Raw genomic sequence first — 26,306 nt, forward strand, 5'->3', positions numbered from 1 at the left:
GCTGCTGCTGTACAATACTTAACATTCTTCGCTTCTTCGGCAAATCCGGGCTGCGATACTCCTTTAAACCCCTGGCTATCCACACGCATCGCGCACGCATAATGCCCGTGTGCCCAGAAGGTCGGGAGACGGGAGGACGGAACGGAGAGCAGCAATTGGCTCGTTCCTTGAAGCGGCAACACGCATAACCCACCAGGCACCGGGCATGCATTCTACCGTCCGATGAAGGTGATGGCGCGAATCGATGGCACAAACACAAAAATGGCTATTAATGTTGTGGCCCTCAATTAATGATCCATGTGATCCATGAAGTATACCGGAGGGGGTAGGAAGAGTAGAGGGACCGGGGGGTAAAGTGCGTTCCAGTTGCAGGCCCCGCGGTGTCGGTGGTGGTTTGGTGCACGGTCTCGCACTCCCGCAAACCGCGAAGCACACTTGATGAATGCGGCGCTGGCTTCGCGATCCTTCGCTTCTCTGGCCACCGATCATCGCGGCCGCCGGTTTTTTTTTTTGGGGTGGGGAGAAAGCCCCACAAAATCTGTGGGAATCTTTGTGCAGAGAACGCAGAGCATAAAATTGCGGAGAGAGAGAGTGAGAGAGAGAGGAACATAACAATGTGCGTTTAGTGTAATACCGATTTACGCGTGCGCGATCCTTTCTTTTTCGCGCGAAAAATGGCTTTCAACCATTGCATGGAGCTGCTTGCCCCCGTTATGCTGTTATCAGTAATGAATTCCTTGCCCGGTGGGACAAAATTGATGCAGAAATGTGCAAGGAAATGGATGGAAGGACGAATGCACTGCTCGATGACGTTTGAAGATGATCTTATGACGTGGTTTTGATCACTAATGGTCATGGCTGGTGCTGTTGCTGATTGCCAACAAGCATGCAATCCACATGGATCTCTGTGTGTGTGTTTGTGTTGCATCAAAAATGATTTCCAAAAAAGCAAAAAAACAGAACAGAATAACCGGTGCGAGCGAGGAAAAACAGGTCTCGCGGAAACACAGAAACGAACGACCTTCAACCGAGCGGCCAGCGTCCTTATCAGAGCGCAAGACACGCAACAGTCAGCAAAAAAAAAACCCTTCTAAACCGGGCACGCAGAAGCTCCTAAGCGTGTGTGTGTACGGTCCAATCATTAGCTTTCGGTGCGTTGTGGCCAGCGCGAATCCTGCACAGGTTGCACCGCCTGGATGATGGCCAGCAGCCAGCTTAATAGCGGAGGCAATCCGCAAAATGCAGTAAAGTATACACTTACACTCCAGCCATAATCTCTTTCTCTCTCTCTCTCTTTCTATCTCTCTCTCTCTCTCTCTCTCTCTCTCTCTTTCTATCTCGCTCTATACTTTACTGACATCGTGGGAACATTCGCGGAGCATTATGTTTCTGCTCCTGGAATCGGTTGCGGGTCCGGTTGTTGTCCAGAAGCTCTATTCCGCGCGCAGCTGGAAAATGCTGGACCCAAAACACCCCCCCCCTCCCCGGGGTTCCTGCACTTCTACGCTCTATTCCTTACCGACCGACTTTGCATGTTTGGTTTGTTCCTCCAGTCCATCGAACCAACCAACCGAACATTAACGAAAATGTCTCCCGCCGGCCACAGAGAACCAGAGGCAACCCGGAGGAATGGTACCTCCAGAAGGGAGGAAGGGGGATCACGGTCCACAAATTTATGTCCGCGTGACAAAATCACCCAAACGGTTCGCCCTCTCCCCCCTGGACTCCTTCTCGGGCCCTTTGTTTGTCCATTTTCTTCGATGAAAATTCTTTCCAAGCTAGCTAACCCGGAAAGCAAGTAACCAAGACAACGGACAGGCGTTCCCGGGGAGCCTTTGCCTTTCCTTTGGGGACGCGCAGTCGCCCGGTCTGACCTCATTGCCGCCGCCGTGGAAAGTTCGGTAACGTACAGCACGATCGGCAGCACCTTCGAGCGCCAGCGCGCCGAGCGTCAAGAAGGCGCCGCCATTGAATAAATAACCGGACCCCCCGACCCTCAAGCCCATCCCGGTGCGACACACCACCAGCACCACCACCGGGAAAGGAATACTCGGCCAAGAGGGCGCAACACTGGAAGCTAGAGATTGTTACCGATAATGAACGATAATGATGACGCTGCCGGATTCTGCTGGATGCTGGAGCTGGCTGGCTAGCTGGATCCCGTGCCAGCGTGCAGTGATCATGATGCTGCTGCTCGCCGATCGCGGGCTATCGGGAGTTTGCCGCGCCCCTTTATGCGGTGAGGATCGCCGGCAGGGATTTTTCGGTCGATGAAGATCGTGTGATCGATCGATCGATCCATCGATAGCGTCCTGTCTTATCGTGCTCTTTCTGTCTTGCTCACCAAAGAAAGAGAGAGAGAGAGAGAGAGAGAGAGAGCACACAAACACCGAATGTCATTTAGTGCTGGCCGCTAGCAACACTCTTTGGTTGAGTCATCGGCCTACTACGTGTGTGTAAGTGTGCGTGTACTTCGAGACAACATTTTGCACATTCCAATGCAGCAATCCGCCATCACTTACCAGGACGAACGGGCGTTTCAAAATCGCATATCGTTCTCCCCACCCCTCCCACCCCCCCCCCCCCCCCCCCCCCGAGGACACGCATGTCCGGCAGTCACACGCAATCGCCTGCCGATCGTTCCAATCTCCAAGCCAGAGAGAGAGAGAGAGAGAGAGAGTACTCGGCATGCGGACTGTGCGTGCCGTTGCAGCATGCCATGGGAACGCACTCGACCAACGCACCTATGCACTCGGTATGCTGCTGCTGCTGCTGCTGCTGCCGGCCGTCGGTATGCTGCTGTGGCCGCGCTAAATTAATATTATTAAAACGAAACCAATACCCGGACTTGGGCCCGGGCCCCGGTAGCCGGTCCGGTCCCAGGTATCCGCAACCGCTTGTCCGTGATTTGTTTTCCTCCTCCTTTCGTGGCTTCTCCGTGGCTTACGATAATGATACCGAGGCCCAGCCTTCTTCGATGGGAAAGAACGACGCCGCGGTCGCGGTCGCGGTCGCAGTCGCAGTCGCGGTCCTACTGCTCGCAACTCGTCATCGCCCCAATCGATCCATCCATCCATCCATCCAACAGACGGAGCAAGGAGGCAGTGGGGAGAGCCCCGTGGACCGATAATGTCCGACGCGTTCCGAGCGGCCCTCAAATTGAACGTTAATCTCGGTTGCGCTCCGGTTTTTTTTTTGCCGTCGGTCAGTCGGTCGTTTGGTGGATAAAAATTAAATGAACGTCTGCCTCTTTGTGTGTATGCGTGCCCGTGTGTGTGTGTGTGTGAGAGAGAGGAAAGATCGCGTTCTTGGAACCCCCCCCCCCTCCTTCGCCAGCCTCTGCAACCCTCCAAAAGGGGGTTTTGGGGCGCGGAAAGCACCGCGCATTGAATACACACGCGCGCATCATCCGAAACCCGCTTATTAACGGCCACGTCACTTATGCTCTCCTGCTTCAGTGCTCTCCTTCCCTCTCTCTCACACACACACTCACACACACATACATAGAGCGTGGAGGATTATGTTCTGGTTTGGGGGCCAAAGTCGAAGGCCGAACGATGGGCAGAGGTCCAGATACGCGGTCCGTGCGAGCGAACGAGTATCGATCCCCTCGAAGATGATCGCAGAAGCTCACGAGCGCTCGCGCCAAGGAACTCTCTCTGCGTGTGGAAACGGGAGCGGAGACCGAGGGGTAAACAAACTCCTCCCGGGGAGCTCCGGGCCGGGTGGAGCCGGGATTGCAGCCACCGGTGTAAGACCGGTAGCGTCGAGACAGCTTAAATTACGGTTCGATGGTGTTAGGCGGATGCGGAGGGTGAAGCGACTCCCCCCTCCCACCCCCCCCACCGAAAGTGCACTCCCGGCTCCGGGCAACGCATTTGGGACCCCCGTGCTCGATCGCGCTCGAAAACATCGCATCATGCCCGCCGGCCACTCATTACACTCCGCTCTGGTGTAGGCCTCTCTTTGCGATTGGAAATCTCCAGCAAGGAAGGGGAAGGATTGGGTGAGGTGCTTGAGGGTGAGGAAGGGTCGCTAGAAATTCCAACCATCGCTACTGTTGCTGGAGGCGACGGTGGTGCTTTACCAGTTTCTCCACCACGAGGGATGATTTACGAAAACAACTTCGCAAACCTCGTGCTAGGAACTACGCCAGAAGGACCATGAACGACAACAACAACAACAACAGGAGCGTAAACGACGAACCGACTGGACGATTTATGCTGCTAGTACCGGACAGTATCTAAACTGTTAAGTACTGTCGAGATTATACTAAAGTTGCTATCATGTATGAGCACGGTTAAGATGAAAGCTTAACAAAGATCATTCTATTCATTTTCGGTTTAAAATTCGCCTAAAATCTGCTGTCGAAATCCTTAAAAACTCCCGAAATGGTGCATTTAATAATCTGATCTAATCGATGGATCTACTAAAAGGGCTCTTATATGACCTAAAACATGTTTCCTAAAGATAATGCAATAATAAAATGTTAATGGAATGGAAATAATTAAATCAAAATGAATTGAAAGCATTGTTTTAATGCTTCGTTTCATCATTATAAAATTGTAGTATACAGATACTGTTTTTCCTATTTGATTACTAGATTTGAACTAGACTAACGTTCTATTTGCTACTAAAACGATAGAACGGCCACGATAGAAACTTTTTGTAAACTTTCAATAACGTGGTGGTAGCTGACATTTGGCGACTTACGGAACTTTATTTCAGAATTCTGGCCACGATAGCACTAACAACGTATCGCAAGTTAGGCGAATTTTTATAAATCTTTCAAGCGAATTTTAATTTCAACATTTGAATTTGAAAGAAAGTTTCTTTCGTCTTAATCGTGCTTAGCCACGAAACAAAATTCAATACATCCTTTTTTATAGCTTTTAACGGAAAGCTGTTTTGCAGTCTCAATGAAAATTGCTATCGTGTATCAGCACAAAGAATTAAACAAGTATAACAAGGAACTGAAAGTGTCTATCGTATCGCTTATGAGGCATTAAATGCTGTTCGATAGCATGGCCTTCTATGTGGTGCTCAGCTACTGCCATCCTTAGCCTTGCTTCCAAACGAAATTCAAAAAGCAACACACCAAGCGCTTCGAGAAAGTTCAAAATTCCCGGCCAGAAATGCCCCCTTCCCTCCTTCCCCTGTCTGCGACGCGTCAAAACGATGGTACGGCATTCGGGGATCGCTTCATCAAATCGATCGGCAGTCGGATTCGATTGAAGCGATGACAGATAAATAACTGACCGCGCGCGATCGGCTGGCGCTACGCACTGGCAGCCCGTCATAAACGCCCTCCCCCCGATCTTTCGCTGTTCCCGGCCGGCCTCCCGAAATTATCATTCTTCTGCCTCTCCAACAAAACCACACCAAACACCTAATCATTACTCAGCCGACCAACACCCCTCCCCCCCTGATTTCTGACGATTGACGTTTGACGGCAGACGGCACTGTTTGAGTCTGCCGCAGCCCCATTTCGAGTAAATATTTCGCCCGGTTTGCAGGAGGAATCGCCGGATAAACAAACATAATATTCACGCGGACGGCTCTCCCACCTATTGAAGGAGTCAATCGTCGGCTTACGATCATCGGACGCCAGCGCCAACTCCATTTTGTTCGTTCTCATACAAATTAATTACGATTGACGCTCAATTTTGGGGGTTGCTACCGGGACCCCCTGGCGGGGGCATCATTTATTGCGAGTGATCTTTCTAACGTTCCAAACCATGATCTTCGGGACCAGTGCGTTGCTGGCGTTGGCTAGTAATCGATCGATCAAACAATCCCCATAATCGAGCATCAACACCAGCATCATCCAGAGGTCATAAGAGGCTCAGGGCGCTTGACCATAACGGGCAAAATTCATTCTCAGCGCCTCGCAAGGTTCTGGAACCCCTAAAGTGAACCCTAAAACCAGAGACCGAGGGCACTGGGCGTGAGAGTTTCGTGGACTTTTCGCCAACGAACGGATCCGGGAACTTCATGTCCCCTCGGAGTCTCTGCATCTGCAGTGCTGGTGCCGTATGCTCCCTTCCGCCCCGACGAGTGGAAATGTTAATGTATGCGCATTCGCGATCGCGCTTCGTCCTAACGAAGTGAAACACCTGGGGAAATATAGCAAGAACCCCGAGAGACTCGTGGACACAAAATTCAGGCCATCCAAGGGAGAGACTCGGACTCTCGGAAGGCTCGGGGGGTGACGCAGCGATGCACCCGCGTGAAAGCGAAAAGTGCTGTTTATTCAAATGTGATCCCATAGCTCATTTCAGCAACAGCAGCACCACCACCAGACGGTGCACTTGGTTGGTGCATTCCCGTACTCTATGGTGCACCTTAGAGACCGTTGGTTGCACCGAACGCTTATTGTCAATGCGCTCTACCGGAGCTAGCAACACCAAAAGCATCATTTCCCCCCGGGCAGGAAGGGGGTGCTAAAAACATAAAACTAGAACATAAAGCACCGTACAGTAGCGATCGTTGGTGGTTGGTGGACTCCGGGGCGTGGGAAAAACGCGATGAACTCGCACCTGACAACGAAAACCTGCGGTCCGTAAAACCGCGAACGTCGATCGCGCGTCGCAGATCGTTACAAACTCTCGTTATTGTTTCTCGGCGTAATTTCGTCGCTTATTTATAGTCGCCCTCTCCAGTCCGATAGAAGCCTCTGAAACGAAGTTACTTTATGTGTTTACCTTCCCGAAAGGGGGGTTAGGGGTTGTTTTTACATCGACAACACGACGATCTGTGCGAAGAACCATAAATTTACGTCCCATTTGTGGCGCCCCCCCTGCGGTTTCTATTTCTTTTTTTCATCTCTTTTTTTGCGACAAAAAAAAACACATTTACCTCACTGCAATGACTCCCGGAGGCCCTTCGCCGTGACCTCGTTTTATGGCATGTGTGTGCTCACAAGTAGCACACTCCTCGATCGGTTCTGTGACGCTAGAACTGTGCACTAGAAGCTTGTGTCAAGTTAAAGACCAAGTTGCAATGCAGAAAAGTCATCGTAAGGAAGCACGACGAGCAAAGGGACGAAAAGCGATCGAACCTCTCGATCATCGATTTCCTTTCCGATCGAATTTACAACACACGAAATTCATTTACAATTCGCCGATGCCACTACAGAAAGGGTAATCGAATCGAACAATTTCTGCCTCTCCCGTGCTCCTGAAATGGACCAATACTGTGCCATCACAAATCAACCACCGACCGACCGACCGACCGACCGATCGACCGACCGTAGCCCCGCTTGATGGATTGGCCATTGGCCGGCGAGCCCCTGGCGACCGTGAGTGTGGCCGCCACCGAGTCGATGGCTACCGAAAAACCTGCGCGACAAACTACTTATGTATATTTATGCACCGCCATACCGACGATCGACGACGATCGACGACGGCGCGGCTCTCACGGCACAACCAGCGACAATAATGCAATCGAATCCGCATTTGCGCTCTGCCGGTTTTGCATCTCCAACCTCCCGGCATCATTCTCGCAGACTCACGGAAGACGGACGAAAAGCTGGCTGGCTGACTCGTTGGCTGACATAATTTGCATAATTCATTGAATAATAAAATGGAAATAAATTCCGACTCCGAGTGCACTGTGATCCGAGTGCTGTGATTTTCGCCGACCGCCACTCTCTCGGCGATCATCGGGGAAGCGAAGATCGACGGAATTGACTGACGACGACAACAACACCGACGAATGCACCACGACGCGATCACGGGAAACGGGAAATTTATTTCCGAAATGGCTCCGCGCGATCGGCCGGCGCGATCGGTGACTCGCAGCATGAAAACATTGAAATCTATATTTTCTTCCTTCACCCCGAGGGCCCCCTAATTTATTAGCTCCGGTGAGCGAGATGGCGAGATCGCCATCGGCTTGATCGCGGGGGAACAGAGTAGGCGAGAAGCGCGCCCCTTAGCATTGCAAATGATGCATATGCGCTCTCGGTTCTCACTTCTGTTGCACCGGAACTGCACTGGCGAGGTTCCGTGTTCCGTGGCATAGATTTGAGATCAAAACAGTGACGACTCTGTTCTGACGTACCAGCCAGCCAGCCAGCTCATGCATGGGTTTAGGCCAGCTCATTTGATGGGGAATGATCAATAAATTAGCAGCTAATTTACGCGGCGGCTATGGTTCGGTGCCTGTGTAATGCAAAGGAGCGGACATTGAATGTGAGTTATTTATCTATTCATCGATCAATTGCACCAAGATCAAGATATGCTTCTCCCTGCTGCTGGTGCTGGTGAGATCCTTGGCTAGCTGGATGCTCACGTCACGAGCGGCGTTGGACGCACCGTGGACGATAATTTATTAATCACCGCGATTGGTGACATTTATGAATGCTAATGTAAATTGAATTGTTGTTTGTTTGTTTTTGTCCGCTTCGGCGCGTTCGTTAGATTATTCGCGATGCGATCCACGGTGTTCTCTAAGTTTCTATTGGCTGGTGGCTTTTTACTATTCGTGTTTCGACGGGAACTCGCACTCCATTCCGCTCTCACGTAGCGTGGTTCTGCCACGGAGTAGAGTTTAAATTTACGATTTCAATCCGCACGGAAGGCCAACACTCGCCAAGGGGTTAGGGGTTTGTTGTGTAAATTATTCCGACCGCGAGCTAGTACGAGATGCCAGATAGAGAAACGAGAAACGTGTCTCAGATAGTGCAATGTACTAGCCTCGTCGTCAAGCTCGAGTGAATCGGGGAGCTGAGGAGCGACTCGATAAGGATTACAACATCCCATTTGAAGCGATAAGCGAAAAGGAACTATATTTCTCACAAAACACAGTCCAGCTATTCTTAAGTTAACAAAATGAGTTTCCGATATTTAAAAAAATCTTTTCCGGATGTATTATTCTTTATTATTTCCTGAATAGTTCGTCATGTTAAGTTTTGTCATTTAAAGATTCAGGGGTTAAAACCTGAGAGTCAAAATTGAAAATTTGCAATAATCATTAACCCTAACATCAACATGCTACAGATATTCTAAAAAATATCTCGGATCATTGGTGACTTTGATATCACATAAAATAACCATTTCACGTGTTTGTTGCATAACATCTAATTATTCGATTGTATTGCCGTGTGGATCCCAATCACAGTAAACATTGTAATAAAACAACACTTTAAATTCATAAGGTGGATCCCGAAGACTGAAACTGGCGCCTCATAAATTAAAAAAACATTATCCTTTTGGTTGTAAAGAGTTTTTAGCAAGAGGTGTCAGAAAAGTTACCACAGAGATAGTTTGTATACCTCTGGGAATTATTTTCAAAGGCAACAAAGCCACAAAATGTCAGCAAACAAATCGAAGCAATCGAGCGAAATGAGCTACTGCTAGAGAGAATCCTTTGGCACGATTCAGCATGAACGCGAACTTTAACATGTCCTGTAAAACAAACCCTACCCGAACTTCGAACGAACTCCACATCCATTTATAGACTGATATGCATTGGTTGGTTGTGCAAAACAGCCAAGAAGAGCGCGCGTAAAATGTCACACACACACATTCCGTCCGGGCCGGTAGCGGGCCGGATTAATTATCTTAATTTGGCGATTTAAAATTCCTTTAAACCGCGTGCGCACCGCTCAATAAGGACACAAACTCTTGAGACCTCGAATTGAATTGAATCCTGCCCACGTCAGCCATTGCCTACGAATTCTGATTCACTCGCTCGCTCTCTTGTTCTCTCTCGAGCGGCGTGGCTCTTTGCATACGCGCCATTCTCATTATGGAAATGAAATCCCTCTCCTGGCGTTGGCGTTCCTCGAAAAAAATGTGCACCCCCTTAAATGGGGCACATTATGGTAATTGAAGTAATGGGATCGATTATGTTCGAAGCATTCCACCTTCAAGACATGCTACTCCTTCTCTCGGTACTGCTTCTGTACTCGATCAGTAGCAAGGATCACACTTTGTATGCAAATCGTGTCTTTCAAAGCGAGATTGCGTTGTGTCAAGCAGCCAGCACTCAACACAAACACACACACACATACACACTGTGGCATATCGTTGGCGGCGCTCCCTACGGCTAATCACAGAATGATTGGCGCCACTCGGACAGAATGGGATGCTGCACCGAAAAGTGACCAAACGACGACAACGACGACGACGACGATGATGGTGGATTGTGTTTCACAAATAATAAATTAAAACACATTAAACACACACAACTCGACCAGTGGGGTACCTTGGTACTCTCGGATAGCACGGATTCCCACGCCCAAGCCACAGTATCCATTGTCCCCGGCATCAGCAGCAGCAGCATAAGCAGCATAAGCATCATGCTGCAGCACAAACAAACGCCTTCGCCTATCGCGTTCGCCCGCAAAGAAGGTAATTAGTTCAGCGCGCCGCGATAAGCCCAAGCTCGAGCGGAGAAAGAAGAGCGGAGGAAAATTAAAACCCCAACTACCAGCACCACCATCACCACCACCAGCCGGGACCACGATGCTGGAGGTGTTTCTCTCGCTCATGGCGAGTGGCGTACGGCACTCCGTTCGTTCCGGTGTCCGGTGCTAGAACGAGAACTCGCCGGACTGCCTTTCCGGACCTTTTGTTTTTTTGCACCCGCGATAGTGTCCGATGGTCCTGCACAGGGGGAGCACACAGCGGTCAAGATGGCGCCGCAGAAGCCCTTCTTCGCATCCACCCGGTGTGCACTATGGATGCGCGAGGGCGCGCGCGCGCGCGTTCGTCCGGATGCTTTTTATGCTCCCTTCACTTTGCCGTGGCTTGGAAGGAGAGAGAGAGAGAGAGAGAGAGAGAGAGAGGAGGCGAGGTGATACAAAAGCGTCTCATTACTATCCGCGACGCTATCTCGAAGCTACGGACCTCCGTACAGCGTCCTCTTCGACGTTCAGTTTTTTTGTTATTTCCACGGAAGGAAGCAAAGTTGGCGGTGTTGGTTGGCGGTTGGCGAACAATTTGTGCATCGCTGTGGCGCGCAACTAAATGCCACACTCGTAATCCGATATTAGCCATTAGCGTACTTGCTGCGCACAGCTGTGTGTCGGTGTGCCTGTGTGTCGGTGTTTGTGTGCCTTCGTCCAGTTACGGATTTTCTCATGGATGGTATGCTCCAATCCCAAGTTTTTCCACGAATTAGCGGGTCGTCGTGCTTCAGGTCGCCACGGACAGGACAGCGGACAGAAGAAGGCAGAACACCGTGAACGCTCGCCTGGTTCGCGCTCCCCATAATCAGCTTCCCAGTATCAGCGCAATCATTAATGATACATTTAATGTTGAGCATAGTTCGGGGGGGGGCGTAGATGCTGGTGAGAAAAAAAAAGGCGAAACGGTATTGATCCCGCAATGCTCACGGTCGCCAATCGATCTGACAGATGGATCTGTGTTCCGTGGCATGTAAAGTGGGTTGTAAGATGGCCGATCGATCGAGTGATCGCAGGGGGATTCCCCTAAACCAAAAAAAACAACAACCAAAACCATCCAGTCATCCAGTCGGACCAGGAAGGCGAGTCCCAGGAGGAGTGTGTCCTATGAGTATGTCGTATCCATATCACTTTCCAACGTCGCTGTGCTTGTAATCATTAAACAAACACTACACCAGCATCCCGGCCGCACTCCTTGCACTCTGTTTTTCTCTCTCCTTTTCTCTTTCTAATAAAGCAATCCTCGGTTACGATTGTGATCGATTCCTTTTTGGCCCATTTCTCGGTTTTAGGCCTCCCGGTGAGCTGGTCTGGTCAGCCTTTTGGGGTCCATCCGATCGAAGGTACCAGGCACCACAGCTGCTCCAAATTCACTCCCAAGATCGCACTGACCGAGGTGATCGCAGCCCAAAAGGTCATGGAATTTCGGGCGGGAACCAAGGATGATGATGATCAGAGTACGCGCAACGCGCATAGCGCATAGAGTACACAGGGCCTGAGGGCCCGTGCCCAGTCGATCGCGACCCGAGCACTCAGCACCAAGAAAAGAGTGAAAAGCGAGAGAAAAAAAGGAAGAAGGAAAAACAAATCTCCTCACTCTCACCGTGAGAGTGCTTATGATTCGGATTTTTTTCGAGATCGCGATGATCGCCGTCCGTTCGTTCACCATTCACTAAACTAAAAATAAACATCTCACAGCGCACCTTCAGGGTCCTAACATGAGGGTTCGATGATGATGCTGATGATGATGGTACTCGGCGGACCGAACGCGGGATCGAGGGCGCGTCTCGAACAATGTCGATCGACGATCGATCGACGAGTTCATAGATTAATAAAGAGATTTCCCCCCAAAAGTGCTGGTACTGGAGCACTGTGAGTGCGAGCTAGGTGCGTGCGCGCGCGCAGTGTGTGTGTGTGTGCATGATCTTGAGCTGTCTAAACCGATTCGGCCAATTGGCGATCGGGGCTTGGGCGCGCGCGCCCATAACGAGCCGAATCGAATCTGTGAATCAACAACCCCTTCCCCCTTCCGGTCCCCTTCATACTCCCTGCCTCAACTCGATGCTCGCTCGTTCGCATACACAAACCGCCGGACCCCGAACAGAAGAGATCAAAGATTGAAGATGTCAAATGTTTGTTTGATGCGAATGCTTTTCAACCCGGGTATCGGGGATCGAGGCAACGGTAGAGGTAAAGCAGAGGACCAAGCGAGCAGACCAGGGATGTCCATTCGCGCTCGGAGTGATCGAGGATCTATGGGGTCTTTGGGAAAATATGAAATATTAACAAAACAGAAATTATGACAATAACAAATAACGATTGACCCTCGCAGCTGACAGTCTCGGGGGGTGCGCGCCAGCGGTTGATGCGCACCGACCGACCGACCGACCGATCGACCACCGATCCGTTACATACACGATCGTACCGCATCGATAAGCGATCCATCGATATGTTTATGTATGTATGCAACAGGGCTTTATTACTGCCTTTCGACTGATCGCCGCAGTGCTCGCAGTGCGCGGTCGCCGAAGATCGCCTTCTGAGCTGAATGACTGGAAGAAGTGGCAATAGACCGGACACCATCGATTGAAGCCTTCGATTGAAGAAAGGCCACACGGGATAGTGATCGCGGATCGAACCGTACCGGGTCGCAATAGTAAAACGTCACACAAAAGACTTCAACGGGGACGAAAGCGACGAACCGAACCGATCGTAAGATCGATCGACGAAATCCAATTTCACATTTCATTAGTAATAGGAACAGTTTTGTCGATTAGAAAAAAAATTACACTTGATTCATACTCGCGTATCGGTGCCTCAATCAATTACGTAGCAGTTCAATGATCGCGATCGCGATCATTCCAGCTTGTTAGTGTTAATTATGAATTCTCGGCCTGCTCGCAACGCGCACGTGAGGTTCGCTTATTGCTGCCACTGTCTCGACACTTAATAAAAAACAATTGAGGCCTCTGGCACGTTCTTCTTCTGCGCCACCACCACCACCGGAAGCTTGATGCAACAACGGAGCAGCACAAAATTGAATCCGGAAAAATGACTTAACTTCCAACTGGTCCGAAGACAACAGCACGATCCGGAGCGGAAGTCTTACGCACCACAAAGGGACGACTTCCTGTCACCCGTCCTGTATGTGACCCAAAAGAGGAACAACCTATTGTGGTAACATCTTTATTTCAAAACCCCCCGAATAAATACACCAGATGAACACGTTCTGAGGTTGAGGTTTCTAAACTCCATGCCATCGACGCATGGAACACGTGGCACGAGCCACGTTCTGGGGAGGGGGGGGAGAGAATTACCGAAAATTAAGCATTCAACCCGGCGGTCGCCTATCGTCGACGCACGGCGGGTGGCGGTTCTGTCCGCTTCCCTAGCCCGCTAGCTCTAGCCCGGGATGCCGGGATTCCGGGGGGCGCTTCGGTGGCCGTTTCGGCGCCGTCAAAGCACCGGTCATTAACATAATTTATGTGCCCAGTACGTGTTTGTTTGGTTTTCGGTGTGCGCGGCGACGACGCGCGTGCGCCCCGCGACTGTGTGTGTGTGTGTGTGTCGATGCCTTTTCCTTTTCTCTACTCCGATCATGCGGCGACGCATGCAGCGACCAGATCGGAATGAGTGATCATCATCATCTTCTGTGCTCTCTCTCTTTCTTTCTGTCTCGTTTCGTGATGCCGTTGTGTTGTTGTGTCTCTGAACACTTGTTGGGCTTTCTGGATTACCTTGACCATTAAACAATTCTGTCGCATTTTTAAAACAACCAAACAGTTTATGATAACGCCATCTTTACAAAATCATCCGGAGAGAGAGAGATAGAGAGAGTTATTCTTCTCATGCTATTAGAAAGGATCTTAAAACTGATTCCGTTTTCCGCTCGCAAACGCGATCCTCACAAGAAAACATAAGCGACAGAGAGCAAGAAAGTAGCAGCAGCAGCAGCAACAGCACCACCAACCTGGTCTGGTGCTGCCGTTGTCAAATTATAATCCCAAAAATGGAAAATCATTCGTTCCATTCCTTCTTCCACTGCTCAAGTACTGGCGAGTGAACAACGCCATCGAGAGAATCGATCGACGCGACGCGACGCAACCGAAGCAGCGGACAACGGCGACGAACAAGACTTTGTCGCCGCATTATCGCGGATCCGGTATTTAACCAAAATTTGGTACCAATTTTGCCCCCTAATTGACAACCCGAGGCGCCGCAACAGACCCTTCGCAACCGCTCTGCCCTTTATTCTCTCTCTCTCTCTTTCTTTCGCGGGCGCGATCGTGGCTCCATTCTTTTTTGTCACCCCACGCCAAGGGCCCATCGTCTGCGATGAAGAGTCCTGAGCCGAGCCGTCTCCGGGACCGAGACTGCCGGTATGCCTGCTTCTGCCAGGACTTCTACCAGGAATGTGTACCTCATTATTATTCTTACGAGGCGAAACGCCGGGGCTGAGGCTAAGGGGGCGGTGAGGATGGAGCGAAAATAAAAACAAATCCAAGCCCCAAGGATTCAAGCGGATACCGTGGCGATGGCGGCGGTGAACCCGCTCGGTGCGCTCGGTGTTTATTGAGGCAGAAATACACAACGCTCGAGTATCAACCGATCGCAGGAGATCGCTGGAAGGAAACCACGGGACCAGTTATCGGTATGGCACCGGGACGCTCACCATCGTGCAGACCCCTAGAGGTGGTGCGTCAGTGGATTCTCTTCTTTCGATGAAGAGTTTTGCTGTCACCGGCAACTGTCAATTTGGCTCGTGTTTTGAAACACTAGTTTAGTAGAGTATAAGGTAGAATTTTTTTTTTATGCAACGTTCCAAATCGATTTGTAGACTTTTACAAATCAAATTATGAGTACTTATTTTAGTAACATTTCAAATCGTTTTGTAGACTCTTCCACAACATTAAATTATAAGAAGACTTAGTGAGCTAAGTTAAAACCTCTATTGGATCGACTTGAAACGTACATCAATCAAGTATAGCAAGTTGCTCAAAGTGCTCCATCTTGCTTTAGGATAAGAAGCGGATGCCCGAACCGATCACAGCTTCCGATAACTGCTGCTACTCTGCTAGTTCGAGCAACTCGTCCACACCGACCAAAGACAAGTCAGCTGTTTCTAGCTGACTCAATCCTTCCAATCCACTCGATACGCAGTGCCAGGGAACACCGAGGAGGCCACAAAAAGGTAGATCTGGCCACACAAGGGATACACGACGGGTACCGATGGTGGTGGTGGTACTGTAACATCGCCTCCGATTTCCATGTCGACAATGTTTTGCGCTGGCCACACCGCTCGCACTCGACACTCGGCCTCGCACTGCGCACCGGTGATGGGCGCTCGCCTTGTCCGGCACCGGACCCGGCAAAGCGATGCGAGCCGCCGATTGCACTCGAACAACACTCAAATCGCAGGAAAAATATTGGTTTTGATGTACGCAAATAATTGGCCACCCACAACTGCGGTCCTCCGATGTGCCATCGCGAGAGTGAGAGAGAGAGAGAGAGAGAGAGAGAGAGAGAGAGAGAGAAAGAGAGAGAGAAAGAGGGCGCGCGATCGACGAGCACAAGCGATTGAGCGTTGAAGTGGCTAGCGGAAGAGGAGACTTATCGGTTGAGGTGGTGAGCGTAAGCGAAATGTGTAACAAACCGTGGCGGTCGGGGATGAGGATACGAGATGGCCTCTTACACACCTCTAAGGGCCAAGAAGATAGCTACGAGGGTCCAGGAAACGCAATGAAGTTCGATCGCTTAAGAAAGGACTGGCAGGAGCTTCTCACTCAGTACCTCGGGTCTATAGTAGGCTTCGCTTTTTATAGTGTTTTTACATTCGTGTTTGCGTTTACGCGTGTGTGTGTTTCGGTACTTGACGTTCCAAGAGAACTCAACAGAGAGAGAGAGGGATGCTGTCGAAACCTATCGAGCATTCCTCGGTCACCGTAGATGATACAGATGATTGTGATGTGATGCGATGACAACGAACCATCTTCCTCCACCTTTACACTCCCCTTGTACAGCAACACAAACGCACCAGCGACCAGCGTACAGCATACCACGGTGTACACGGTGTGCTTCCTGATACTATCAGCAGCAGCAGCAGCAGCAGCAGCACCAGCAACCGTAGCAAGCTCTCCGAGAGGGACACCGCGAAGAACTACACCGTCCGGTACTGACGGCGGACACACTTTTCGGAGTCCAGCTCGCGATCCCGATCCTCGGTCCCTACGAGCCTGTCCTGTACCGTAAGATGTCCGGTCCGATGCCAATGTTCGACGAAGATGATTCTATCAGTATCAAATGTCGCTCTCTCCGTCTCTGTCTCTCTCACTCTTCGACGAATCTCCAACGAGTTCAAACTTTACAGACCAACATCCCCCTTACGCCGAGACAATCCCTCGTCTGGATCCTGGTTCGCGCGGTATGAAGCGGTGCGAAGAGACGACCGCAACGGGCCCTCGGATCGGATCGGATCGGTTTTTGGAATCCCCTTCTGACGCCGGCCTTGCGCGTTCCTCTTAATTAACTCTTTAAATTGCATTTCCTGGCGCTGGGCGCACCCCGTACAAAATGCCCTGATCCGGATAATGTGGAGCGTGTAATCGACTCAGTGGCACTTTGGGGCGTTCGAGCTTTTCCCAAAACCCTCCGTATTTTTTTTCCCCCAATTTCGCCATTCGTCTGGACTTGAACCACGTTCCCAAACTCTTGTTCCGGAAATGTGCGAATCCTCGAGGGGGGGAGGGAAGGGAGGATGTGGAAGATTCCGCGAAGCCTCTCGCCGAGAAGAGCAATTTGGCAATGGTTAGGCGCCATTAGGTCCGGATACTGATCTCCCTGTTTTTTTTTTACGGCAGCTCCCAAAAGGTCCGTATCCCCATAACAAGGTCTGTATGTTCTGCATGTGATTTTAAGGGTTACATTCCCAGCATCATTAGGGAACATCGAACAGCGCCGCTACTAATTATCGAGTTTGATTTATTGGGGATTGATTGATAGATGCTGCAGCGCCTCCCAAGGCCTGTTATCCGCGTGAGTTATTGCTCACCAGAACAGGTTAGCCTTGTTTTTTTTTTTGACCGTCTAGAATACATCCGAGGATTACGAACCCCGGCGGGGAATCTACATTCAATCCAGTATTCAAGACCGCCACGGTAATGGGCGCTACGGTTTGGCGTTGCGATCAGATGTTGCCGTGTCTTTCGCTTCCATCGCCACAATTACGCCTTAATCAAGGTGTAAGCGATCTCCGGGAGCTCAGATTGGCTGCTGCTGCTGCTGCTGCTGCGATCTCCTCGAGCGATACTCGAGCGACGTAAGTATCGCCCCGCCAAATACATTGTTTTCCTGTCTCGACGACAACGCAAGTCGAGACGCAAGTTCCTTTAATGGCCCCTCCTGTCCCGGTCCCGATCGCGGCGTGAGCTCAGTCCGTAGCTGAGCTGCTGCTGTCAGAGTTAAGTGAAGGCTTTGTCTCCATACGTCACGAAGCTGGTGCGGTTGCTGCTGCTGCTGCCGGCGATGCTTCGACTCGAGGCACTTCATGACCAGTTGGAGGTCGCATTTCGACGCCGTCGGACGGACGGCGCACTTGGAATACAGGAAGCACGGCGGACCCTACCTTTGACAGATCCCTGCGCCCACCCTCGGTAGGGACCGACCCCCGGGAGTTCCGATCGATTGCAGACCATTGACGAGAACAAAAGAATCGATCAGCACCGCGGGAGTTGTTGACAAAAAAACGTCCATTCGCGCATTCGCGAGTCGCTTTCAGACTCTCCAACAATGCTCTTGCGGCCAATAGGAGGAAATAGGAACCAGGTACTCCGCTCCGCTGACACTAATAGCGCCCATTGCGCAACGACCCTCAAGTATCTTCTCAGCGACAGCTTCGACGACGACGACGACGACGACCACGCTTGAATTGTCTCATCGCAAGGGCATATTGGGCCTGATCGACGAAGTGGCAATACGGGAGATGCGAAGACACCGATATGCAAACTAGCCCGCTTCGACCGGCGCTTCGGTCCAGATTCAATTTACGTTCCAGTGCCCATGGACTGATGGGACCTCAGGCCGACCTCGCGAGATCAAGAGATGATCGAGAAGAGACGAAACCATAGGCCGCTCCTACGTCTCTCACTCTCGAAACTTCTTTTTCTGGTGACAGTTGGAAAATGGCCAATCATTTCTGTCCCCATGGAGGCCATTTCCATACATTTCAATCCCATGGCGTGTCATGGCGTCCGAGGCAGCGATCGAAGTAGGCGAGTCAAGGGGGGGGGGGGGGGGGGGGTCCAAAGCAATGCGCTAAACGATGGCAACCACTACTACGGCCTACTACTGTGTGTACGCTGTGGATGACAGATAACAATCGTTCGTCTGACAGAAACTGCCTTCGCTGTTCTGCCGTATTGTCAACATTGTCAATCCCAGACGCTGGCGACTGGCGACTGGCGATGACGATGGCCAAAGAGTTCGCGCGTCGGAGGATTGGATTGGAGCGGCTTCATTTTATGGTAAATGGAGCTTAATTGGAACCGGGAGCAAGCGATGGTGCTTCATATTGAATAAATGAATTGTTCGTGGGGGCCACTGTGAACATACCAGGGCACTGGTCTAGACGGTTCTATGCTAATGTTGATTGAGCAACAGAACAGACAACTAGCAATTGCGGCAACACCGGATTCGGTGCCATATGAGTCAGACAACTCATAAAGGTTTATACCAGGATACGACTTAATTCAATTAATCATCGATTTATGATTAAATCCTGACGATTAGCTAATCAACCGCGTTAGATTCCGATCCATAATCGAATACTAGCGAATTGGAGGCGTGCCCCAGGGACATTCCACTCACTTCCACTGCACCTGCACCAGCGACATTTGCCTCAAACAATCTCCATCCACTTTCCATACAACCTCGACTGCTCGACGACTTCTGAAGACCATTTTCTCTCTCGTTCGACCGACCCCTCAAGTCGGCTCGAAGCGTGCAGCTTATAAACAAGAGGCGGTACGCTGCCTCATATTTCAGTAACACCTATTGACGGTAAATCCTATTTGTCTGAGCCTGAACCGATCGTCGGCTATGGTGGACCCGACCAGAGAGGTCTGTGAGCGCGTGTGTGTGAGAGAGAGAGAGAGATAGAAAGAGAGAGTATCCTGAGGCACGTACACTTAATTTATGTGCCACACTTAGTCAGTGATCTATTTCCCACACACACACAGACACAGACACACTTACACCCCCCGGTCACCATAATTTATCTACTCCTTGGAGCTCATTTACGCCCCACGTAGACCGTCGTAGCAGCGGACGACGAGAAGAAGGAAAGGTACACGAGAGTGCGCCACGCGAACACTCGCACGCCAAGGCACGCCAAGGTATTCGCGCCCTAATACCTTTTGGCGAGCGAGCCCCCCTCTGAACGGTGGTGCGGGCTGTCAGTGACCGAAGGGCGGCTTCCACTTGGCGGTATTAGGGTGAACGGTTGGTAGCTCCAAATCTCTATTAATTAACTTCGAGTTTTCAATCTTACCACGCCGCTAGTACGCGGCCGCCTGCCACAGAAGGAGGAGATCAATTGGATGAAAAATGGTGTAATAAGTGCTTCCAGCGCTGGTGGTGTGAGGTAATGCCAGTGCTGTTGCCCTTACCACCCTGTGAATGACTCACAAGGAAGGTAGTAGATCGACAATTCTCGACAGTAACGCTTCTAGTTCGTTCAATATACTAGCAAGGACTGCATGGCCACACCTCTGGTCTGCATGGCCATCAACTCTGTGAAGATACTTTAGGCAATCGAAACGCAATGGTCGATGGATCGCCGGTTCGCTAGCCGATCACCTCGGCGCCACGGTCGTCCATTTTTCGGTTGTTATTGTTTCGCTGGAGCAACTTTTAACACGCATTAGAACCTACCGCATCGCGAACGTGCTGATCGCGCCCCGCGTCCTTCGCGTCCAATGTCAAGAACACGGTGTAACCGCACAGACACTGACACGACCTCGGCTACGACTTTTACGTCACACACGATCGCTCGCTCGCTCGCTCGTTCTAGCGCTTTGGAGTGTGATGCTCATGATCACCTCCCCGGGCGCCCGGAGTTCAAGCATGGACAGAGTCTGGGTGATCCATTGTCGAGGGCCTCAAAACTAGTTCACGCACACCTTCTCTTCTTGGCACCTTATTCTCCCCGGCTCCGGCCAGAAGCCGTAGCCGAAGAGGGCGAGGTTTTTTTTCTCGAACTGGAGGCTAATCACCTGGCTGACTACCGCGCAGAGCGAGCATTTGTTTGTACGAGCACTTCACAGCTCTCGCTCGATCGCTCTCGATCGCTTCTTCGTACCATCCTGGCCTGGCCAAACCCTGGCCGCGTACTGGTTCCAGTTCCAGCCGGAGTAAAGCCGAGAGCGAACCAAACTTCCACCTCCACCTCCACCACCGAGCGTTACATCGACATCGCGGTGATGAACACAATTAGAATCGTTGTGTGACTTATCGATCGCCCGGTGGATGGAGCAGCAGCCGCAGCAAGACAGAGATGGTCGCAATAGGCGCGCACACACACACACTAGAACGCACTCTCTTTTCTGCAGAACTAGCAAAAGAGTGTTCGAGTTTGGAGTAGTTTGGAGAAAGTCTTTTCACACAAACGATGGCGAAGCGACGGCGAGGTAGTCGACCTCTTTGCTCCATGCTCCAGATCATCTGGAGCTGGAGATCCCGGGCAGTGCCTAAGGTGGTATCTGGAACTCTATTACAACATACATATGGGGAGAAGGCAGAACAAACGTTGAGTGGCAACCTCTCTCTCTCTCTCTCTGGTCTGCGTGAGCGCAACAAAGAAGCGCTTTCACGTCCTCTGATCCTCCTGCTTCGATCTCGTCTACGGGCACGATCGCTTAAAGTAGCCGAACAGAGGATCACGTCGCGGATCAAAACACGTCGCCACCTGACTGCCGCATGCTGAAGCCCGGATCACACACACACAGACATGCGCGCAATCCTGCCAGAACAATAGAGACGCTGGGCAACAAAACAATCCCATAAGCACCCGCGATCGAGGTCGATAAGTTTGCGCGATCACCGCAGCGAACGCTTTTAAAAAAGCTTTTAACGGTTCCCGGGTGCAGGGGGTTGATTGATAGAACTGTAACGCGCACTAATTGCACTACTGCACCAACGATACAAAGCGCCTCGAATCGTACCGCGACATTTGACAGCCCGGTCTGGCGCTTGTGACGCACTTTCGATGAAAGTCATAAACATTGACGGTGTCGGCGTCGGCGCCATTAGCTGCCGTATTAGCTGCCCATTTTTCGCCGCCCTCCTCCCCCTTCAGGTAAAGGCAATAACGCACGGACCATTAGACCATTAGGATAATTAGGCCCAAATTAATCTGTTACCTAGATCTTTTGCCTATTCGGTATTAGGCAGTACATTACTTGGACACTACTTCATCTGCAGCCGCTCCTCGTGAGGCGGAGACGGCGAAGTGCGAAAGGCAAAAAGGGTGTTTAAGGAGATTACTTTGAGCTAATTAAACGCCCCAAATCGCTGGCCTCCCATGAAGCATGTTTTGTAGATTTAGAACAAGATTTGTGTGCGTGTGTTTGTGTCTGTGTGTGTGTGCTTCAATGCCGCTGAGGCCATCAGTTCATTAATGAAATGTGAAAGAGCACGTTCCACAATCGCTTCTGGAACCAATAAAATTCGCCTTCGCACAGTTAAGGCTATTAAATGGAAACATTCAACGCACACACACACACGATCGCACGCATACTCTGTAACCGATCATCGAGCCGGACCGCGCGGCGATCGCTTCTACACCTGTAAATGCTCACCCCGAATGACAGGCCTAAGTGGCAACAAATGTCATCATAAATACCGTCACCTAATCACCGACCAACGTCAGTGTGGGGGGAGGGGGACCAAAACGGGGGGCTAAAGAGAGTCGCAGAGAGCCCGGGTGTGCTCGTGAAACCAGCATGAAGCCAGCTCGAAGCAGAAGAACGAACCTCAGCCAGAAGATGAAGAAGAACGACATGGCAGCAAACACGAAAAAAACGACCAATAAATTGAGGATCTCTCTCTCTCCTTCGACGACGACGACGACCAAACGGCACCAACAGTGCAGATGGACGTTTGGACGACGTCGTTTCGGAGACCCCCACCTCGAGCGGTGATTACTTCGAGGGCGAAAGATCGAAGATTCGTCTGGTAGCGAAGCGAACAGATGTTTCGAACTCAAACCTCCACCCCTTCTTGACCTCCATCCGCAACCGATCCAGCCTATTCGATTGACATTAACACACACACGCACACACGGAAGCCTATAAAATTAATTACCCCGCCAGAGCACCCCCCCCCTCTCCCCTTCCTGATGGACCACATTCCAAAGGGTAGGAGGTCGAATGTCTAGAATGTGGACTCCTAAAATTTGATTAACCGGCAACCAATCATTGTTCACACATTAAGTGGAACCCGATTTTTAATCCGATCACCCACCACCCAGATCTTCCACCGTTGACTCCCTCCCCGGGGGGGCTCTGATCTTCATCGTCTGGCGTGAGTCAACGGAGCCGGAACCCGGTTTCCTCTTTTTAGAACTCGAAACTTCGCTAGCCTAGAAGGAAAGAGTGTTAGTCTCCATATGTGTGTTAGTTCTCTGCATTCGCCGGTTCTTCGCCGTTCGCAATGAACTCCTAATCCTAGACCGATTGTTCGTGTTCGAGCATTTCCAGTACTTCGCCTGATCGCTTCATGATCTTGTGGCAAACCTTTTTTTATTTTTTCTTTTAAATCATTGCCACTCGTCAGTAAGGTATGGAGATCAAGAGGTGGCAGGTAGGGCCCCCACAATACGCGCACGTGAGGCGCGTGCGTATCCCATTAAAGGACCACGGCACGGCCAAAACAGTTTTTAAACGGCTTAATGAGTCAGTTCTTTATGCGGTACGCGGTGACGACCCCCGCGAAAGCAAATTCGGAATTCTTAAGCGTGCCTCCTTTTGTTCAAGATTGCTCCGATCGGCTTCAATCGATTCCACAGCCAACAGCCAGCTGGACGCGGTGCGGTTGTCGATGTCGTTGTCGATTACTAATTAAACCCGTGTACATTGTGTGCGCGTGTATGTTTAGAGTTACAATTCAAATGAATGAGAGGGCAGAGTAATAAATATTTATTAATCTGCGCGAGCATCAGCAACCGATCAACGCAGTAGTTACCTACAGACCTAGGACTAGGAAGGGTTCGTCTCTTGCAGTCTTTCGTTTGTGGACTTCGAAATCAAATTTCTAAACCGGCGGATTCACTTACCTGGTAAACATTATGAGTGTCGCTTGCTTTCTGTTGCTGTTAATATGCTGGAAATGTTGTGTTTTGTTGCCGCTGTTGTCGATCCCCCCCGAAAAAGGCCCCAAAAACGCTCCCAAACGGCACTCACTGGTCTTCGGTAGTCTTCACGATTTCAATCATTATTCGTTTCGTTCTGTAGAGCGTTGTTTAACGAGCCAACGACAGGCACCTTAGCTCACGGTACTCACTGATAACACTCACTACACTATTAGTGATGCCTTCAACTACTTTTGCATAAAATATGTTTTCGCTTTACTTCACTTTAGATCACTTCCCGCACTCTGTGTTAGAAGAAAAAAATAGAGAGTGGATGAGCTGTGGAGCTGAAGGCCAACATTGCGTTACATTTCTTGCCGCTCAAGACCGACGATAAACGCTCAACCAAGCCCCAGTTCACCAACGCAGGGCACACGATTGATGAAGTAAATCCCTTCTACTATCAGCACCACCAACGCGTCGACGCGAAATGAAGCTACAAAAACATGTCCACACTAAACAGCAACAGCAACAACAACAACCAAATCAAAACAGGCAATAGGTGGGGGGCGCAAAATCTCGGATCCGGATCCTCTTCACTCACCAGCGGGTGCCGCTGGTGGAACCGAGAATTAATGACAACACACCAGCCAACCAACCAACGAGTCAGCGGTCTGGTGGCGGTCGTTTGCCGTGTTTGTTGTGGCCGTGTGTCTGGCGTGAAATTGTCGTAACAAAGTGATGTCATTAAAAAGGGGATACGACCGCGTCCGTGGCCACCGGTTGGCTGCTACCAGTACCAGTGGTTGCTAGCAGCGGAAACCCCGAAAACGAATGCTGCACCAGATGCTGCTGCTGCTGACGCTCCTGACGCTCCTGAAGCTCCGTTTTCAGCTTGTTCCTGGCGGAACGAGATTAGAGCGCCACAAGCAGGCGAGCGGATTGAAGCAAAACGAACAAACACGGTCCCCAGGGGGCCCCTGGGAGACAGGGGACACGGGACGCGCCGCGACGCGACATGGAAACGATCTTGTTAGTGTCAGGCAAATGCGACGAGATGCGATGCGTTGCGTTCGTTCGCTTGGTTGGTTGCTGCGGGTGTTTGTCGAGCGCTTGGCGCGTCCGGACCCTACTGTGCGCCATCCGGGAATGGGCTCGATAAATTTTCCCCTCCCCGGCGTATCGTCACTCGAATCCGTCCGTCCGTCCCTCCGTCCGACTGGAAGCTCAGTGCGGTTTGTGCGGTGTAAATGACAACCTTCCGGGAGTGAAGGCGCACCCGGCCCGGCCAGGGCCCCCCAGGTGACTTGACCTACAAACCATCGCGAATGCGGGTGGGAAATTGCCGCCGCTGAGGATCGCGGAGCAGAAGCAGCAGCAGAAGAAGAAGAAGAGTCGAGAAGATGCCAGGCTCCTCCCTGGCAACTCCTGAATTATGACCTCAATTGATCGAATTCATAAAATTAACATCGCACCATCGATCTCTCTAGTGCGGTGAAACCCGCAGCACACGTGTGGGTGTGTGTGTGTGTGTGTGTGTGTGTGTGTGTGTGTGTGTGTGTGCAAGCATAAATTTTGAACTTTATCCGATCGCTTGTGATCCCCATTTGCCGGTCAGCAATGTAAACGGTGAACTTTTGCTCGACTACAAAGAGGAACAGAAAGAGAGAAAACAAAGTACAGAGCGCTGGCGAAACAACATGTCCGCCAATTGGGGAACCGTTCCATGTTTCGCTTGTAATTGAACTGTGATCCGTAACAGCCACGCAACCGGGCACCGTTTGGTTTGCCATTTGGTTGCAGCCTGCGAACAACAACAACAACAACGAACAGTTGCCCAAGACCCATGTACCGATCGTTTTCCTCTGACATGACACGCGCTGTGTGCGTGTGTGAGAGAGCAAGAGCGATACGGTGACAATGACAACACACGCTGGGGTTGTGTTTTTGTTGTGCATAGACGAACCATTGCTTTCCGTTCGATGCCGCAGGATGATCATTTCTTGGAGAAGGCAAAGCACTTGACTCTTTGGTCGAAGCAGTACCCCGGGAGTCGAAATCGTTTCTGTCTTTTAACCAGGACAAGACCTGGTTCTGTGAACATGCGGGCTCGACGCGATCATAGAAGGCGTAGCGGTGGTAGTAGTAGTTGTCATGGAGACATCTACAAATCGAACCGAGAAGTAGACGTCGAGTTTCTTTGAAAGAATCCAGGTTGCAATTCAATTCCGATAGTGACTGAGACCTGAAGAAGCAAGCTGCTATCTAATCACCCAAAATACATAATGATTTATGCTCTAAACGACGACGACAACGGCGATGAAGGATGCTAGAATTGCTGCATTTACTTTTGAAATATCCTTTTTTTCGGAAAATCAGGAAAAGAAAGCATTTAAAACCAACATTAATTCCCTTGTGCTCCAATGAAACCAACGCTTTATCGAACTTTAAGTGTTGCTACCGTTTCCTGCTACCTGCTACTTCGCTCCCTGTAGTGCGAGCTCGCGAAGCGGGAATCGTGTAAGCTCCAAATGAGCATAAAGGTCCAAG

General features: G+C 50.7%; 1 protein-coding gene across 1 annotated transcript in view; it reads right to left on the minus strand.

The window, feature by feature from the left end:
• LOC125951250 (uncharacterized) overlaps positions 1 to 26,306 on the minus strand; it is a 110,539-nt gene that overhangs the window by 78,675 nt on the left and 5,558 nt on the right. The window contains exon 2 of the mRNA XM_049679948.1: positions 23,742 to 24,061. Within this exon, the coding sequence (XP_049535905.1) occupies positions 23,742 to 23,752 (11 nt within the window). The 5' untranslated portion in view covers positions 23,753 to 24,061. The remainder of the gene's footprint in view (positions 1 to 23,741; positions 24,062 to 26,306) is intronic.

The sequence above is a fragment of the Anopheles darlingi genome, chromosome 2, assembly GCF_943734745.1.
Source record: "Anopheles darlingi chromosome 2, idAnoDarlMG_H_01, whole genome shotgun sequence".
In the NCBI taxonomy this organism is placed as follows: Eukaryota; Metazoa; Arthropoda; class Insecta; order Diptera; family Culicidae; genus Anopheles; species Anopheles darlingi.